General features: G+C 39.4%; 1 protein-coding gene across 2 annotated transcripts in view; it reads right to left on the bottom strand.

The window, feature by feature from the left end:
* The window catches only part of grik2 (glutamate receptor, ionotropic, kainate 2), a 266,601-nt gene that overhangs the window by 24,918 nt on the left and 220,492 nt on the right, over nt 1-21,191 (bottom strand). For both annotated transcript variants that reach the window (XM_037075481.1, XM_037075480.1), the window contains exon 15: nt 13,412-13,637. In XM_037075481.1, coding sequence (XP_036931376.1) covers nt 13,412-13,637 — 226 coding nt within the window. The remainder of the gene's footprint in view (nt 1-13,411; nt 13,638-21,191) is intronic.

A 21,191-nucleotide genomic window follows, 5' to 3' on the forward strand; every position in this document is an offset into this window, starting at 1 on the left:
TTCTGTCCCATTCCTACCTCTAGAAAACATTCATTTCCACAACTAGTCTACTTCTGTGTATTTCAATTTAAAAACGCATGATATTGCACTGGGTACTCAGTCAGATGTAGATGTTAACATTATAAAATATCAATTCTAATTTCTAGCATTACCATGTATTGTCCCAATGGGCCCCAATACACTAATCTAATAAACCCAAAACACACCTGTAGGCTCATATTTCCAGCCTTTCACTTGCATACCTATTAATTAAAACCTGTTGCCATGGTTGATCTGTGCTACTGTTTCGCTCTGAGCAGTTGGCTTGCTCACAAAGTTACGGTCCTCAAAGCGAGCCTTAAAATGCTCCCTCCTGCCCGTGTAAGTCTGCAGAGCACTCAATGAATCCTGCTTCTCTTTTGTGTTCCCAGCAGGCCCTGCAAAATCTTGTCCTCCCTTTCTCCACTCAGGTATTGCCCCCCACCTGGTCTGATAACAAGCAGTCACATGTTCACATCCCCGATTAAAGTTAACTGGTGAAGCCTTGTAAAAGAGGAAGAAGAAGAAGAAGAAGAAGAAGAAATAAATCCTGCCAGCCTCCCAATCCCCAAACCTCCCTGTGGTATTCCCTAAACACTGCAATCAGGGTGTTAATGCAGCTTGAAATATTTAAAAAAAAAAACAAAAGAACTAAACTAATAACACCCATTATCGCAAACACTTAAAATGAGTTCTCCCTGGAGCACAAGGTGGAGAACATGTTGAGAATATGAAATTATCAATTGGCTAGCTCCAGCGGAGTAGCCATCTCTGTGATTAGTAGTTAGTATGCAGAGAAGGTTCAGCAGCACTTTTATGTAGTGGACCCAAAAGACCATAAACAGGGACAATGATCAGCCGCGCTCCCTTACTGGAGAGTAGGTTTGAGCTGTAGCCCTCAGCCTTGTGGCAGAGTGGCTGCAGTCACAAGGCTGTGATCACACTCTTTAACGTGTCTTCTGTCCTTCATCCCTGTCCAAGGGCCTTTGGTATCTGACTCTTTCTTTCAGAGCAAGCGGGCCAACATGTTTCCAAACCATTATCACCATGGTGATGGCAAACGTGAATCGTGCTCTGGTATTGCTGCCATCTACAGATGATACCTCCCTTCAGCCTCAGAGTGGAACAACAAGCCAACGCGTGTCAGATAAATCATTCGCTACAACAAAGAAACAGGCAGCCTTGAAATTGAGCCAGCTCTCCCCAGTTAAAACAAATGGAAAGACCTGTTTCTTGATATCATGCACTAGATGAACATGAACACTGTGTCATACAGTCAGGACCTGTGCTGCACTGTGCCAGCTGGGTTTTTGGCAAGTGTCATAACCCAAATTCACACAAGCATAAAATGGGTGAACAATATTATGTCTTCTGATCCACTGAGATGAAAACTGAACAACAATGTGTCCTTTGTAAATTAGATTTTGTCAGAATTGTAAAAAATACTGCACACCAGTCGAGAGAGAGAACCAGATGGCATTGCAAACCTGGCCTCTGCTGTAACACTTCAAGGCTCCACAGACACCACAGGCCTCCATACTCAGTTGCAGATATTCAAAATTGACTGGTCAAGAGGTCAGAGCAGTGTCACATGATATGATCTGTGAGGCTGATTCCCATGAACCCAAAACTGTTCACCTGCTCCAGCTCAGCTCAGGGGTGTGTGTATCCTAAGTTTATTTATTGGAAAATACTTAAATGCACAAAGTGATTGTTTTTGATGGTGATGTACTATCACAAGACAACATTTGAACATCTCTCGATTTGTCTTTATTACCAAAGACTAATTTTTATTCAAATTACCAAAAGACATGTTGGCCTTTAAAATGTGCTTTTTAATGTATCCATAAGAAATTCAAACAACTATGGTGTTTGAAGGCATCTGACAAACTCAAACACAAATGTGGGTGTCTAAAAACAGTTGATACTGGTCAGAATTGATTTCACTGATTAAAACCCTTGTAGTCCTGCTAGATTGTTCACAATAAATAATCATAAATAGGTGTGATGACACAAGGAAGAAAAAAAAAAAAACTCAATTAGGACACTCGGGTAATGTGTGAAAATTAAAATGCTGCTGCCACATTGCTCTGTTAATAAACAAGGTGAAGTTTACTGGATGTGACATCAATCAAATCGCTCTGATGACAGTAAATAAAGTGATCATTTTCTCCTGAGTCTGGTTGGCTAAGAGATCGACAGAGGTGTTGTTAATCGTTGTCATTGCTAAACATAATATGCTAATTTGTTTGCGGAAAACCAGGCCTCTGTACGTCTGCCATAAAAGAGGCACTTAATCCTTCAATTCAGGGAAAAGAGAGTGAAACATATGCTGAATCTGGAATAAGACACATATATCTAATCTGCCACATCAAAGGAGAGTAACAGCACACAAATCTCTCATGCATTGTCTCTCAATGAGGAGAAAAAACTAGAAAATTCAAATGTGCCGCTATGCCCAACACTCTCAACACGAGTATTTTTGGCCCACCAAGAATAATTCAGCTGTCTTTTAATACCTCGAGAGATTTGATTTGCATGTTCAGACTAGAAACAAACACAAAGAACAGCAAATAAATCAGTGTAAGTGTTTAAAATGATTATATTCTTGGGACTATGATAAAATGGATTCAGTGTTATAAATATATCATGCCGCTGCTTTTAATATGAGTTTCTTCCTACCTCTAACACTCTACAAGATGCATAATGGTTTACAAGCCATCCGTCAGTTAGTTCACGACTCATGACATGACAACTGAGAATCATTTATCTATGCCTACTGACACCTTCTAATGGAAGTAAATACACACAATGTAACTGTAATTGTCAGGCAAAGCATGCTGCTGTACGTTTCTGCTCAAACAAGCCACAAAAAGAGAAAATAATGTGCCACATGAGGTTCTAAATGTGGTCTTGTTCAGCTAAAAATGCTGACTAAAAGCTGCTGCTCGATCATCTAGAAATCTCTGCTCATAAATTCTATTATTGTCTGAGTCTGGTAGATACTGTATCTACTGTGTAAACATAAATACACATTAATTCCCTGTACAGTTTCACTTAATTTGGCAATTCAACCCATCTTGTTTCTCTGTAGTAAATATTGCTGTGATAGTATAACTGATCTTTTCATGCTTTAGCTCTACTAGTTCTTTAAATATGTCTTATCTTAGGCTTTAATGTTAAATCCAATTCTTTGATTATTTCTAAAGAAGGTATACTCGTAATATTATAAACAAGCAATCATCTTTGCTATCCATCATTCCAGAAGGCATTAACACCTCCTCCAACATAACGAAATGTAAAGTTTCAAAATATCAGCAATATTACAGAAATATACATTACCAAAACATTCACTCTGGTGACTGGGCTGGTATAAATTGTGGTAAATGTATTTCAATGAAGGGCCTTTCCGAAGAATAGACGTCACTAAAACATCTTTATGTTGTGTGAGCTCTCTATCTAATATTCTTTCTCTATCTCACACATCCCAGAGTGTGCGCTGGAGGTGGTGAAAGTGGTGGGGGGTTAAGGGTTGGGGGTTGGTTGGGGGTAAGCTGCCATAAGTCACTCTGTTGGAGATCTTCTATCCGAAAAAAAAATGCATTCCGGTCGCTTCCTGTTGATGAAGCAAAGCTGAACAGCCCGGCGGGCAGAGGGAGTGACGACGTGAAGGACAGCAGCCTGCTGACAAGCAGCACAGACACTTCCCCCTTACCCTGTTTGATTAATGCAGCCTAATGAAGCTAAATGAAGACTGATAGTCATCAGGGAGAGAGGCAAAGAGAATGAAAGGATGAGGAATAATGTAGAGCCTTCTGAGACTACAGTCAGGGCAGAGGGGGAGACGGTGGCTGCACCAGCTGCCTGTACAAAATGGGAAGATAAAACCTGGGATAGTAGAACAGAAAGTGACTGCCTCTGATAACCTGCTGGAATAACTTACACAGAGTCAAACTCATAAACATAGCAAGTGATCACCAAAGAAAAACTAAAGGGCGAATTCATGCGAGTCCTTAGTTGGTAAGACCCCATCTTAAACATAGCTTACCAGCTTTGAGAGTATCCAATACAGAAAAAAAACCAAGCCTCAAGAGAAAAAGAAGGAATCTAATCATCACACTGTGAGAGTGTGGAGGACATTGCTGTGCCTGGTTCACAGTGGACAACCACTGTACCATCACCAGGGCAGGTGCAAGAGATTGAAACTGCCATGATGAAAGGGAATATATTTCCATTTCAACTATTTTGTTTTTGTCTAGTTATAATCAGGGAAAGCTTGATATCACTTTCTCTTTTCAGCACCACAATATGGAGGAGAATTTTTTTTTTTATTTTTTTTTTTTTTATGTTGCCCTCTCAGATTAATGTATAAATATGATATGATGCCAAATGCTTAAATCCCACAAGTGAATACAAGAGTGCATGTCTCAGTTTTGCAATACTGCTGCTTGTTATTATTGACTCATAAACTCCCCCAAGTCTTACATGAAGACAGACAGATACACAGACAGAATCACCAGAATCACAAATCGTATATTTTGCATTTTGTTGCATTTATGTTATACAGATATATGGATGTCAGCTCCAAAATTTTCCAAATATGTTTAACATGCAACACTGTCTGTATAAAAACAAAAGAAAACAATACACTATACAAAGACACTCAAATGGTTTGAGTCATACTGAAATGGTAGAAATCAACATGTTTCAGTGAACAATCATTGTTCTCCAATTCTCAACCTTTCGACTGGAGTACCACAAGGATCAATACTTCGCCCGCTCCTGTTTAGTCTATATATCAATGATCTACCATTGGTTTGCCCGGAAATCAACACACTAATGTATGCAGACGACACAGTAATATATGTACATGCCAGCACAAAACATTTTTCCCCGTCTGCGGGACATTAAAGGATTTCTGATTCTGATTCTGATTTGGCTGCTGCCAGACTCACCATAGCAATGGATCAGATTACCAACTGGCTAAATCGCTCCTGCCTCCACCTTAACCGCAATAAGACTGTAGGAATGTTCTTCATTACTCACTGTAACATAATTCCAAATATCACTATCTCCGGCAAGAACAGTAGTATTGTTCCACAATTCAAATAGCTGGTCATCACCATCGACTCTAATCTTTCCTTTAAAACACACATAACAAAAGTGTACAATAGGGTCGAGTTTAACTTGGTCAAATTTAAATACATCAGACGTACACTAACTTTTAATGCTGCTAAATTGTTTATGGATGCCATAATCATGTCACATCTGACATACTGTTTAATAGGCTGGGGACAAACTAACAGCTCAATATTAATACCATTAGCAACCCTTGACAGAAAAAAAAAACAAACAAAAAAAACAACAACAAAAAAAAAAACAAATAAAAACATCAAATATTTTTTTTTCAAAAAAACACAATCTACTGAGTTGGGAAGACATAATCAAATGCAAATAAACATCTTCCTGGTCTTCAAAATCCTGCACAACATCGCTCCTCCCCCTCTCAACTCATTTAGAATCCAACATAACAGCAGTCATACCACTAGAAGCACCACAAGTGGTGACCTTATAACCCCATTCAGAAAAAAACACTTTCGGTCAATAATCATTCTCAGTCAGAGCCATCCAAAACTGGAATTCACTGTCCACCGTTATCAATGACATAAACACACACTCCACCTTCACCAGACACCTCAAAACATGACTCTTAGATAACTACAACCGCAAACATTAACCCCTGTCAAACGTGATATGTGACATAGTCATTAACTGTTGTCACTCCATGCCTTTTACCACTTCTTATTTTGATTTTATTTAACTTCTTTTATTATTATTTTTTCACATTTGCTCTTTTTATCCCGTGCATCCCCTTGTAATTAGTTTTTCTTGATTGCCTATTGTGTCAACCAACCGGGGCCTACAGCCGGAAATTTGCCATAAAGGCTAAAGCTGCTCATTTTACTGTAAAGTTCATTAAAGGTGACTGTCCACTTCATAATAAACCAATAAACAAACAATAAACAATACAAGAAGAATATTACCAGCTGGTGGAATGGTGCTAACAAGAAACATGTAATCTTGGATTGGAATATTTATTTTTGTGTAAATATGAAGCTTGGCAGAGCACTGAAGTTGCACTTCCATTGGTTGCTTGCCATCAGCTGTTTAATATATGCTGTGCATCACTTGATCTATCACAGTTGTGGGGCCAATGATGTCCAAGCATTTCGAACATAATAACCTTCTCACTGTCTATCTGCTTATTATACTCAGTGCCTCGACACACTTTTCTCTGACTGAAAACACTTCAATAAGGAGTTGAAACCAGCTGATCCAAAATATGCACTGTCAGACAGAATGAAATAAAAATAAAATATTAAAGAACCTCTTGGCAACTTCAGTGGAAATGATACAACAAACTGAAATAGTTTTCACTGGGTAATTAACAAATAAATTTCAATTAAAGCTCAGTGAAAGGACAACATCACACATGGTACAGTTGTACTGTAGTAGTTGTATGTGACTTGGTATTAATCATGAAACATAAATAGACCTTGTATTTTGTCTTTTGTATGTCTCAACTCAGGAACTAAAGTCCATTCTGCAAGCTCTAGTTTGCATTTTAGGTGCAACTGAATAAAAATATATTATATGTATTCTAGGGGCCTATGATTTCCGTGATCATGGAATCGCGGACAGAATCGCGGAATCTACTTTTTAACACGGAATATCGCGGAATTTGACATAATTTCACTGACATGCTGTTTTTGTGTGGAAGTGGAACCTATGTCTAGGAAAAATTGCATGGAGGGAAGAAAATCTGGGTGGCACAACAAGTCGCCGCCGCCCCCCTCCCCACAGACTGAGCCCCTCCCCCGTCAAAACAATGTAAGCATGGCGAAGCGGCTGCTCACAGCTCCGTCTTCGTTGGTGAAAAAAACTGAGAAGCTTGACATTTACCCCTCAGTACAGAGCCGAGGAGTTCCCAAATGACTTGTATGTGTCAGGTGAACTGTTGTTTTGCAAAGAAGCAGACCTGAGAAATCATAATAAAAGGTGTAATGCATCAGCCACCTGTCTGATTCATATTATCGGCAATATGATACCAGAGTGACTGTTAAGTGCTGCTAACAGTAGCTGCTGTTATCTAGCTAGCCATGTTAGCCACAGCCCTCTTAGCTGACTCTGCCTGGACTGGGAGCTCAGAGGACAGGGGCAGGGTTGGTGTTTTCACTGCTAGCAGGTTAGCATGTTATTGACATAACATCACAAGTATAATTTCTCATTTTGTTCGTCATCTTTGCTATTTTTTAAATATTTACAACTTAAATTTTCAGAAGAATTGTGGTTTGCAAACATTTTCTGGATTTGCCAGAGAGCTGACCATGTTTTTATTCAATGAAATCCATAAAAACAAAACATATACTACTGTATGAAGACATTTTGATGTCAAAATGTTTTTGATGCACTTTACTGTACTGTACGGTACAGTATTGAGGAAATATGTTTGTCATCTCAATTAATTTAAGGTAATTCCTATTTAATTGGTGTACATTTTAGTCATTTACATTAAAAACACACTGTTTTTGGAAGTATAATAAGAGTAAAAGTTAAAAAAAAAAAAAAAAAAAATAGGGATTCCCAAAAATTAACACAGCAAAAACGGAATTTGGGTAAAAATAAAACAGATTTTATAGGGCCCTAGTATTCCATCTTAAAATGTCAAGTTGTTGCTGGTTAGCCACAACAACAACAAAAAAAAAAAAACAAAAAAACAGTTGGTTACATCAGTTACATTAAGACTACCAGTTGAAATGGAGGTAAATGGACTGCATATATAAAGCAATTTACAATATACCTCTCATTGACCCTTTCTAACACCCATTGCTGCAAGTTACTATGCAAAGCACTGGCCCCATTATTAGAAGCAGTCGTGGTTAAGTGTCTTTTACTCTATCGACAGAGATAGGCTGTGTTTTTTCTCTTGTGACAAATGTACTTATTGTAAGTCGCTTTGGACAAAAGTGTCTCCTAAATGCCCTAAATGTAAATGTAAATGTAACGAAACTTCAGTGTGTGACCATGAAGCCTTAAATAAATGCTAATGAAATAATGCAAACCCTGCTAGCACCACATGTCCGGTAAAGTTTCTGTTTTCCTAAAATTCTGTGGCAACTTACTTGGAAAGATACATGGGATCCATCTTTGTTCTCCAACAGCTCTTCAGTTGCTTAAAAGTGTCCTGAGAATCAACAGTATTTGCCAGTGGAGGTTTCATGTAGTTAACACGCCATTAGCGATGACTAACAGCTGGGAGGTGAACTAAGTCTGTCCATTACTGAGCAGAGGGAGCTGCCAAGGGGACAAGCACTGAGTGCTGTGGCTCTATCAGGGCCCAAGTACTAATGCAGGCCGACACCTACTCTCCATTCAAGTCAATGAGATATATGCTAAATGGCTCAGCTACATGGGAATACGGGCTGCATATGGTAAAGGGTACTAAAAGGGTAGGATTAGCAATTTAAATACCTTGTTCTGACTGCATGTGAATGGGCCACCAGGGAGTAATGATGCTAACACCCCTCCTTTCTTCAGTATGGACAATCTGTGTGGCGCACAAGCTGCCACAGGCCAGCGCTCATATTCCATTTTTTTCTGTTCTCACTGTTTAGCTTTTTTTTCTTTCTTTCAGTGACACACACACGCAATATGAATAAATGCATGTATTGATATGTGCGCATTTATAGTAAAAAATGTGCAATGTGCACTTTATGTTATAGTCAAGTATACAGTCGCATAGGCATGCATGCAGAAACCCGAAAGCAAGCAGGCAAACACATACGCACACTCACACACAAGCACACACACACACGCATATACTGTAGCAAACCATCAGAAGGAGCACATCAGTCAGGAAATGCAATCACCCAAAGCAAATATAGTCTACCTCCACTGTTTTCACACACAGCAAAACAGTCACTCAAATTACCTTCTGTGGCTGACCAGCAGAGCATACACAAACAGCAGCAAACGACCTTGCCAACATTCACCGTCCCAGAGGACATCTTCCTGATTTGTCAGGAGGACGGAGCTGTTTGATATCATCTATCCTCCATCGAGTAAGCTTTTTGAAGGTGGATGTTAGAGTTGCAGATTACAGATTTTTGTTTTTGTTCTAATGTAGTAATTTTTATGACGGGGGGGGGGGTCTGGGGTCAGAGTTACAATTGGGTGACTCAATGGGGAGTTACAATTTTCATATTTTCTAAATACACATTTAGATGAAAACAATACCATATATCAGTGAACATACATTGATAACAAAATAAATGAATACATGAATTTTACTCAGAATGCCCTTCCAATAATCTGACTACAGCAGTCTACAAAATTGCACCTTTTCAGTGGGGTAACATTACTTAAAACAAAACATGTATCCATCTGCAGTGTCTTACATGTTTGTTGTAATCTACAAGAATAGTGTTTTCACATTGCAGATTTAAGATAAGGCATCTATTGACTGCTGCACACAATGCTGTCAGAACTGGACGGTCAAGTCTCCATAGCCTTTATAAAGGCAAGTTAACACTTCATAATTCAAATGGTAGATGATAATGGACCTTACTAGAGACATCTGAAAAAAAAAAGCTTTGACTTTGAGGGAACCAGAAGTGCTAAGCTATTTCTGGATTTTATGGCTTATTCAGGTTGTGTTCTGTTGGCCACTTAACTGTGATATTACCACAGGTGTGCAGATATTTTTATATATTTCATTTTGTAACTTATCAAGCAAGACAGTCTGACATACCCTCCACCTCAGATACCTCTGCAGAAGCTGCGTATTATTATTTCAGTATCTTATTATTGTATACAAGATAAGTTATGTGTATATACGTCATTGTTGACTTAGTATGCAGTTTAATATGCAAAACAAAACTATATATATATATATATATATATATATATATATATATATATATATATATATATATATATATATATATATATATATATATATATATATATATATATTGTACAGTAGGGGGTCAGTGGTTTGTAAAGGTTGTGGATTCCAAATATACCAAATATGTCAGGCTGAACTTTGGGGACAACATTGGGGAGTACTTTCATTTGATGGAATGGTGCAGCCATAAAAGAATGGAGTCCCAGGTCTGAATATTTAACCTTGTGTTATTTCTGTTCCTTTGGATGATCCATGGATGATTTCATGCTACAGCTCCTTCATAGGACAAGTATGGTGATTTATTTGCATTTAATTTTTACTAAAAGTAATGTCTGTGCAGAGCTTGACGTATGATATTCCTTCATGCCAAATATTTTGACTCAACCCTATTCAATTATCCTGCTTTATGTTTTCTGTCCATTGTTTTACCCATCTACGTCAGTTGTTTAGGAGAATGCTGCAATATAATAAGGTAATAACTGAAGATTAATTTTGGGTGAATGATTCAATTCTGTCTTTGATACCATCTTCTATTTAATGTAGTATGTTTGTTTGTTGTTTATTCTCTCTCTCTCTCTCTCTCTCTCTCTCTCTCTCTCTCTCTGTCTCTCTCTCTCTCTCTCTCTCTCTCTCTCTCTCTCTCTCTGTATATATATATATATATATATATATATATATATATATATATATATATATATATATATATATATATATATATATATATATATATATATATTATTTGTAATCTCGTAAGGGTTTTTTCCACTCACATTACACACAGGTGCACACACACATGCAGTGTAGAGGAGATGAGTGAAGGGGCACATGCTACGGCACCCAACTGCAGCTGTGTTAGTGCTTTGCTCAAGGGCACCTCGGACTGAGCTATTGCCACCCTATTGAATAAATATGATATTTAATAAACCAGAGGCATCCTTTAAAAATAACAGGACATGTCTTTCAGTGAATCAGACAGCATGTTTCTCAATAGCCCTGTTTGCATGAGACATAAACACTGTAGTTCAATCTTAAAAACTCCTCTCTGTGAATGAATATGATTAAGATCAGCCCTTTGCACGAGGTCATCAAGTTAAATTGTCTGCCAGTTGTAATTCTGCGGGTACTTAACCAGAGTTTTTCTTCTCACTGCATTTTATAACAGGATTATGACAATCTGCTGCTGAGCCCCGTAATCAAATGTTGCACCTCCACACACACAATGTGTAATGTGCCACCCTCCCTATTCATCCCTCTATTTATGTTATACTGTTACACTCTGCCTGCTGGAGATAGCCCCAGGATTTTCCCCGCTAAGTAGTCCTCTACATGGGTTACCCTCAGGGATGTATTGCAGCAGGATACACTTTACACAGTCTGAAGCTTACAACATTTTAAAGAAATGTTCATGACCTGCATTATAAAGTGGGATCCTATTTTTGTTCCACCTTATGATCTACTACTGGTTACATTTGGAGACAACTTTACTGGGGCGGATTATGAGTCATCACTATGACACTCATACAATACTGTGAAATCATTCCCAGAGAGAAATAAGATTACTTTTGAAAAATGAAAGTATGTCAATCGTCTTGTTCGGATTTGGAAACCAAATCGAACTAAACACAGACATCAACACCATCAAGCTCTGATCTCCACACCTTTACTTTCCACTGCAACGTCAGAACACTACCTGTTTCTACCTTCTTCGACATGATCCAAAACATCATTAACTTTTTACATACTTTTGCTATAATGGTGACTCTAGTTTATGTTTATTATTAAACAGATATTATCTGGATATCAGGTCTGGTTATCAGGTCTTGAGGAGTACAACTGCATATCTGAAAGAGCAGTTTGAAGCCTTCTGTGGCTTCAGAGGAAGCTGCATAATCTGATAAACTGCCTTGATTGATGTCACTCAGTAGCCCCATTCACACTGCCCTTTGAGTGTGGGGATCCTGCCCCAATTCTCTGCATCCTCCTCTGTGTGAAAGTTTCAGATGCAGCGAGGGGTAAAATTTTAGCTGCGGCTCTAATACGCCTCCAGAGGTAGAATCAGAGGTGCGGCAGAGGCGAACCGTACCTGTGTGAATGTATAAGCCGACGATGCGGAGCGCTGGCGCGTCGGTCTGATGGTGTTCACAGTGTGATAATTAAACAGATCCTTCACTCAGCTAAATTAAGAGAAATGTCCCACAAAGCAACATTATAGGACCGAACAACACTAACGTAGCAACTGGTCGTGTCTTTGGCAACTGATATGAGGAAAACAATACTGCAGTTATAGGTGGAGAAGTTTCTGTCATCCTGTCTGTCCTCCTGTCTGTCCAACCAACTCTTCATCTCTTTTCTGCCCGAAACGCACATCTGTCACCAGCAAAAAAACTTGAACTCACCAAGGGTGTTTGTCTCCTTCCACTAATTTGTTGTCGTAGTTACTGTGTTGAAAATAATCACAGAGACGGTCAGCCTTCTGACAGAGACCTCAGTGAACATTCCTCCAGAAAACAGCATCACTCCCGATTATGTAATTATGCAATTTAGAGCGAAAAACTTAACTTTCAAGGATGTTTGGTGGGTCAGGATCTCAATCACTACACATTATAACAGCATACTTATGATTATAAACAGTCAGCAGGTTTTTGTTTGGATTAACGGGAGAACTTTGAGGGAAACACCTTGACAAACCACACAGACGTCATCATCATGACGTTGTACCGTCACGCCTCTTTAGGATCTGCAGTGCCGGCTTGCTGTGTGATCTTCATGCTGCCACTGCAGCGTCTCTGTGTGAAAGGGACTACTGGCTAAGTAGCATTGCAGGTAATGTAGGCACCAGGTTTTGAAAAGCTGTCCAATAGTCTAACAAAACAAATCATCTTTTTTTTATTTTTTAATTCACGCATTCCTCTTTTTAAAATCTGGCACCTGATTTATCCATAATGTATTTTAGGCACTGAGTGACATCACTGGATGCACTTTATCAGATTATCCTCCTCTGAAATCACAAAAGGCGTTTTTACATATGCAGTAGTACACCACAAGACCTGTGCTAGTGGCATTACTCTACGCAAAAATGAATGACAATGCAAGGCTTATGCGCTGTAAACTCATGGTATGATTGTGTACACCCGGCGTGCCTCTGTGGAAGTGAATAAACAACCAAGTGGATGCACAAGTAAACAGCTTCATTCTGTCAGTGCCTTCTGCAGACCCTCTCACTGTCACAGTGTCATTTTAAAGGGGCACTGTGTACTCTGGGAGATGAAATTCAAATGCATAATTTGAATATTTACAATATTTTTTGAGGGAATAATGCAAACTCAGCAATGTATATTCCCATAACTGAACAAAATGCACATGATGTCTATCTTACAGGCATACAAGTTATGTTTTCCCTCAGCCAGTGTGTTATTGTTGACATACCCATCGGTGTGCCAACCCCGTAGGCTTTAGAATCAATGAGGCCTCCAATTTGGGTGAGGTTGCAGTTGCGCTGTGTGACAAACTCGATGGTGGTGGACTCCATGAGGAATGCGTAGTCTGAGGTGAGCACACGGTGAATGCCTTCTTCCATGTTCTTCACCATCACCGAGTGCCTCCGGCTGCTCATGAACTCCCACATCTTATCATACGTGGAGATCTTGGTTTTCTGTGAGGAGATACAGAGTGGCATGGTGAGTGACAAAAGACATTCTGACTGCTGTGACAACAAACAATCTAAAAATAAAAGTCGCACTAATTCATCATAAAAGTAATGACATGTTTTGATAGATGTGAAGTTTTGTGACTAAACTTAACGATGACAGGTAGACCACCCACATCATTCATTTAAATACTGTCAATGTACACAGCTCTATCAAGGCTTGCAGAGCCATTTGCATTCAATTACTTTCCAAATTTCATCAGGAAAACACATCAATGCTTTAACAAAACTTTTTTTTTTTGCAGCTCTGGAAGCGCTACATGCCTTCTTGTTGCCTCAGTCATTATCTCTTGTGAGGAGAATATAGGCTGAAGCAGACGAGCATGCTAAATAGCAGCAGCAGTGTGAGTTTGTGTGAGCGTACATCTCTGCCATCGGCGTTGCTGCTATCAGCTCTACTTAGGAGCAGTGTTGTCAGAGGCAGTGTGCCTTACTTTCTACACCTGTAATCATGGAGAAAAATCCAGGAGCGCATTACTCTCCGGGGGAGCAGATTTGAAGGCATTTTTGAAGCCATTTGAAACCTAATTAAGTCACATCTTCAAGGTCTTGCCCGCCATTATTGTGTGTAATGACTTTTTGTGGCTGGTCGATATTTTAGATCAACTGGGTGATTTGCGGAGTGCCTATCAGAATCTTTCGGAGTCACCCTTGACAAATCAGGCGATTGAGCATGCAAGCTTCAGACTGCTGATAAGGCGAGAGCAGTGGCTGTGAATACACGGCGAGTCAGATAACCACCTACACTCCAAGTCAGGCAGGAAGCCAAGGTGGGCTTCCCAGACTCTCAGCATGGGGATCCAGAGCTGATTGCGCTTAAACCATAGAGAGATCTTGGAAAACACTACGGTACACACGATGAATAGCTGTCAAACTGAAATAGCAGTTGTCCACAATAATTAATCCATAATATTGCAGAACATGTCACTTCCATTTTGTTTAAGCAAACTGAATCTGAATATTCTAGACTATTCAGCTAAATAAAACTCCAGGTCCAGACTGCTTTCCATGGTCTGATTTTCTCAAGTCATCACCTGCATGCCTCCGTTCAAGAGGGCTGTCTCTATTTTTTTTTTGCGCATTTCTGCAAAAAACTGCATCTTAATTCCTTTATCATGTGGCTTTAGTTACAGATGCTTTGCAGTCTCCTCCTGTATTCACATCTGTGCCGTACATTTTAGTTCTGCATGTTCTTAAATCAGAATCACTGAGAGCAGAATGGCCCCCAGCTGTATGTAAGGCAACAATGAGTGGGGTGATGAGGAGAAAGGATGCAGCTAAAACCGCTATCAGCCTCAGTTATGTCAACATGTTGAATGAAAAATCCTCTGTATTACTGCATGACTGAAGCTTTACATTGTATAGTAACTGGTTTATATCAAGTTAACTGTGACACACTTAAGATTGAAAGGAAAGGGCTTCTGATCCTTTTTGATTTTCGTTTTTGTAATACAATTTACTGATCAGTTAATATAGTTTGTAGTAAGGGTTTATGGAGGCAAATTGTACTTGGAAAGGCAATTTCAATGCCAGAATATGATCAAGTGGGAACATTTGGCTGTTTTTCTCTATAACTCTTACAATTGCAAGTAAAATCACTATAGGAGAGTGTTTCATACATCCATTCTGTTCCAAAATCTTGCTTGATCATGGCTGACATAAAGGAGAAGCAGATCAGTGTGTCCGAGAGAATCAGACTTTAATTGTGTGGCGGTGCCTAACCAGCTGGGGGACCATAGAGCATGTGCACTTGAGACTTCCACTGACGAGTCAACTAATTTCCGGTTTAGCACCGAGTAACTTGATTTAATTGGGCGGCTCTTCTAGACTCTCCAAAGTATATTCGACCAATTTCCTCAAATTTCAACAGTAAAACGAGTCATTCTGTGGGGTTGTGAGGCTTTTATTACCATTTTACAGACGCGTCTATAGTCATGTAAATGCATCTGTCACAGCACAGACTAGACATTAAGGAACACCAGATCAGTCTACCAGAAGATATCACACAGAGGCGTCAGTCCATGAGCCGTGATTAAAATACATGTCTCTGCAGATCCAAATTACTCTGTTACACACATTACTGCCAGAAGACACAGTCAGTCACAGTGATCAGGGCTGAGTTACATTTTTTTTTTTTTAAAATGACGGGTGACAGAATTTTAATTTGGTTTCATGTACTTATTCTTTTTTTGTCTGTTTTGTTAATGTTAATTTATCAAGAGCAGTTGCCTTTTAACAGGCAGAAACCTCGGAGCAGAAGCGGATGCAACAGTGGGCGGCCATCTGCCTCGACCAGTTGGGTAAATATAGGTATCTCTGTCCATCTCGAGAGCTGTTCAACTGAGCTACTTCACACTCGGCAGGTTTGTTGAGGACTGAAAAACGCCCAGTGCTGAATTCGGTGCTATCTCAACGTGCAACACATTACATTTTAATACATTTTGAGTGAACAGTTGACACCACTCTGTGCAGGCTTCATGGCTCTGCAGACTGAAGCTGGCAGTGAAAAACAACAACGACAGCACTGGTTATTTCTAACAAGGCGTCAGCTAATTTGAGCTTTAATGTTAAAGTTTTAATAATCTGGCACAGTGAGTGTAGACTGTGATGTTTTGATAGTTTGGATGAGTGGTTCATGAAAAAGCTGCAAGCAGCAATAACTGTGGTACTGAAGGTGCCATAAAAGGAGGGGGGATGTTTATTTTATATAGATGATGTGCGCACCAACAACCACCCGGTTGCACATGTGAGCAGTCCCGACTACAGTGAACTAGGGCCAGTGTGACGTGTCGATGTAATCAATTTCGGAAATACACTGATTTATGTAACATGCATACATCATAACATGCAAGTACTACTACCATGTTCGAGCACTTGAATCAGAGGTATACTGTGGAGATTTCTCAATTTCTCTCATTACTAGTGATCATTTGTCTTCATTGATGGATTAAAAATTATGAGGCACATTATTACTGTGTTTTAAACTGGTGGACAAGACCGAACCGAAGTGAAAGTGTACCTTAACGCAACGCAAAGAAATGTCTGTTGGGTTCCCGCTATAGTACTGATATGCTAAATAACAGGTCCTGCTGATCGCCAGCTTATGTGATTGGCCACCTAAACGTAATATATATTAGGGTTATTTTTCAAAAATTGTAATCTAAAGGACAAGCTTTAAAATGTTATTTTTATATGAATCAATTAATAATAATAATAAAAAAATAGACTAATTGGCGAAAAGAAAAAAACAATTGACAATACAAAAATAATCACATTAATGAGTGATATCAAAATCTTAGGATATTAGTTTGTTATTCAGGACTAAAGGTAGGTTTAGTTCATTGCACATATTTTAGCACTGCACATTGTTCAGCAGGGCCGGACAAGCAGGGCTACTGTAACTATACACCTAAATAGCTTTACAGTGGACCCCTTTGTTCACTTAATGGGCCATCGTAGTTAGCTATTATAATAACAACACAATAAAAAAAAAGAAAGAAAGAAATTGACAAAAATATACAGCAACGATCAAAGTATTGTGTAGCCTGATTCTCTACTCCACAGTATTCACATTCCATCCGCCCATTGTGGTTATGTGACATTTACCATTACTATGGAAACAACTGGCCATATTAGCATCATCTGAAGAACAATGCAAAGTCCTTACAGCCTTAACTGATGTGTTGTCACAGGTTAAATAATAAAACAAAAAAAAAACAAAAAAAAGCTTAAATCCCCGAGCTACATTAGCATAAGTGACAGTTGCATCACCCAGTATGCAGTTACCTATAGTTCTCTCAAACACTGTAATGAAGATGCGTACCAGAGGGGATTTAGAAGTGGGTATATGCAACGCTGGATGAAAAATATGTAGCTATTATTATCAACACAAATTAATCTGGCTGTACCACCGCACTCTCTGTATGTTTCACTTATAGGCTTGTGCAAGTACAAACAGTAATTCAACATTATACATCTTTAGTTTATTTGACTTAGTCAGGGTCAAACTAGTGGGGTCAGACTCCTCCTCTCCTATACCCGCTGCATATCAAACCCTGCCTTCATAAGGTCTATGTAGGTAGTTCTATGTGTTGTTAATGCAGAAACAAACCTACAACATGCAAACCTCCTCTCCACAGTCAATCCATCACAGTGTAATAAAGTGATTATACGTGTAATTTATCACCTAAAATAAGTCACTGTTTAATAAACTTTGCAAATGTTGACAGTCAGTGTCACAGGGCCGTGCAGTAGTCTGCACTCCTCTCGATGAATATCATGAGGTAAATATAGCCTGTGTCTCTAACAACATTATCATGTTAAATGAGTCTGCCCTCCTTAAGTCTGCTCTGTGATTTCACAGAACTGGGATGATTACTGTGCACTTTTGTTGCCTTTTCCCCAAGGTCCTGCAGCACATCTTTAGTTTGATTTGTTATTTTGTTGACTCTGCACCGCTGGCCAGGAAACAGGCTCCATAGCTACTGTAAGCTGTTACATGATATTTCAAGGCTTGCTGATCCAAACTCACTCTTCTCCTTCACTTGCACCCAGAGAAGTGAAGCAAATAGAACAATTAATGTCTTGTTTTCAGAGGAGAAGCTGAACTTTCTGTGGAAGGGTGCTGTAGCTGTCTGACAGAGCCTGTAGGGGATTTCTCTGAATGGAAGGCTGGCTGCAGGCTTGTGTTAGGAATTTAAATGCATGCTTTTTTGCAAAAAAAATGGAAACTAAGCAGAATGCTTTGTCAAGGCCTCGTGCTCTGAATGCTTCATTGCTCAACAGCTACAACAACTTTTTTTTTTTTTTCTTGATTCCTTATGCAAACTGAAGAAACTATCACAGCAATAAATGGGCCAAGTAATCAGAAGTGCCTGATTTCCAACAGAATTTTAACAAAAATCCGCATTCATAATGCATTTTAAGTCAACACTGTTTCCGACTGTCTTCAATTATGCGGTCATGTTCAGTCTATTGCTTGTCAAATCGCCAAAGAATAACAACACAACTGTAGTGTCAACATTAATAGCTCAGAAGTCACATTAACCCAAATAGACACACAAAGGTTTCAGCTGCATTTTGTAGGTGAGCTATGCTGTTAAATGGTTTTATTCATTTTATTTTATTATTTTTTTTTAATTTTACTTTATACCCCTTATGTTAATATGAGTGATATTTAACTTTAACAGCTCTTCTGTGAACTAAGTTAAATAAACATGTGTAATGTTAAGTTACTGTTTGTACTTGCACAAGCCTATAAGTGAAACCTGCAGTCTTCGTTTAAGCCCAGCTCCAAGGCAGTGTGAAGATAGCTATTAATTAGCTGTGGCAGAGTGTGGCGGTACAGCCAGATTAATTTGTGTTGATAATAATAACTACATATTTTTCAACCAGCAGTGCATATACCCACTTCTAAATCCCCTCTGGTGTGCATCTTCATTACATTGTTTGAGGGAACTGTAGCTAACCGCCATAGACATATGTACATAGATGCCTCATTGAGCGCTGAATCGTACGTCGGCGATGCCACCGTTTTTTGGATGTGGCATTGTACAGTGTATTTCTCAACTGAGTGTTTACAGCTGCCAATGTATGTGTGCTGTTACTGTGATGATAAAGTTGGAGTTGTGAGGACTGTGCCTGTTCGTAGCTGTTGTTGGACTTATTCAGCAACAGAGTGAAGCAGAGGCAGGTGCAAGCGAGTAAAAAAACAACAGCGACATGCACAACAACACAACACAGCTGCTTTGCGAGCGTTGGCTCGCTCCCTCTCCCCCCTGTACTTGCTCGCAGGGAGAGGCGGGGTCGGAGACCAAGACTGACCCTGGCCCTCTTATGATTGGTCATTTTCAGGGTGGTAGCAGCGGCAAATTGGAAGAAGAAGATGAAGAAGAAGAGAAAGAAGATGCTGCTGCTTGGTTTCATATTTCATAGCAATAGCTAACACTAGATAGCTTTCAGGTGATGAGTTAAGTTGAGTTATGGAACTTTAGCTACCAAACTGGCTGATTCACTGTTACTATTTGCTAAGTCAGCTACCATTTCCCACTGAAAAGAACCAGGTGCTAGTTCCAATGCTTAACTGGTTCAACTCTCATGCCCCAAAAGAACTAGTTAGCTATGCAAGCCATTAGATTAACTGTATTTGCCATCCTCCCGCAGGTTCTGTGGAGAATGACGGACCTTAAAGAGGTAAAGTATTGTAGAATGTTAAAATGTGTGGCATGAAGTTGTTCATTATTGGCGCAGTCTGCTGCGTAATGTAACACAATGTTAGTTTTTCCCTGTTCCTTCAGGACGACTTGCGCAATGTTGTTCAGAATCCGTTAAACATGTTGAGGACAACTGTGCATACCACAGCATCCAACAATATGTAAAGTTAACATTAGTGTTTATCAAATGTTTTAGGGGGCCCACTTTTTTGAAAATGCCAAACAGCGCTGAGCCCATAGGTGTTAATAGAAAGAACTCATTATTTTCATGCCCTGTCCTCAGCCAATTAATGTGCATATTTTGAAGACTGGCATTTTGCATATTCTATTTTGTTTCATCTGCAAGAGTTTGATGCAATCTGTACAACCTTGCCAGCACTACACAGTGTGGGTGTCGTTTTGTTACATTGTGTTTCTCCCTGTATACATAAACACAGTAAATATAATATAATACAATGGTTTATTGCATTCATTATGGAAGTTTTCCTGTCACTATACACCCACCAAGTAATTTAGCTTTTTTTTTTATGTTGGATGTATTATTTGTGAAGCTCAGGGACAGAGCAGAGGCAGCATGCAGGCACCACACCAAGAACCAGGGACCTCTGTCCAGCAACTCTTTTCAGCAGAAAACTGAAAAGGCACCCATGTCGGGTGCTGGAAAATGACCAGCCATAATAGGGCCGGGATCAGCCTTGGTTTCAAAAGTCAAAAGTGTCAAAAGTGTCAAAAGTCCTTGCTTCGAGCGAGCAGAGCTCCACCGCGAGCGAGCACAGGGGAGAGAGGGAGCGAGCCAGCATGCACAAAGCAGCTGCACAGTGTTGTTGTGCATGTCGCTGTTGTATACTCGCTCGCACCTGCCTCTGCTTCACTCTATTGCTGGATGTGTGCACAAAGATCAAACAAGTGCGTGCAGCAGTTGAAATCTGCATGTGTGGCACAAAATAATTTACAGTGCAGACGTGTTATCACTCGCGCGGCTTCTGACTCACATATATCGGCATAGGGATACACCCAGATTGACCTGTGATATAACTTTAACCAGTGGTGCAGTTGTACGCCATATAACTATTTTTTATTTATTTATTTTTTTTAGTTAGCATTGCATATACCCTCTTTTAAATCCTATTTGGTTCACATCTTCATTACAATGATTGAGGGAACTATGGGTTACTGCATTCTCATGGATGTAACTGTCACTAACGCTTATGTAGCTCCTCAGGGATTTGAGCTGTAATTTTTCTGATTTTGACAATTTAACCTGTGACAACCCAATAGTTAAGGTTGT

The sequence above is a fragment of the Acanthopagrus latus genome, chromosome 17, assembly GCF_904848185.1.
Source record: "Acanthopagrus latus isolate v.2019 chromosome 17, fAcaLat1.1, whole genome shotgun sequence".
NCBI lineage: Eukaryota > Metazoa > Chordata > Actinopteri > Spariformes > Sparidae > Acanthopagrus > Acanthopagrus latus.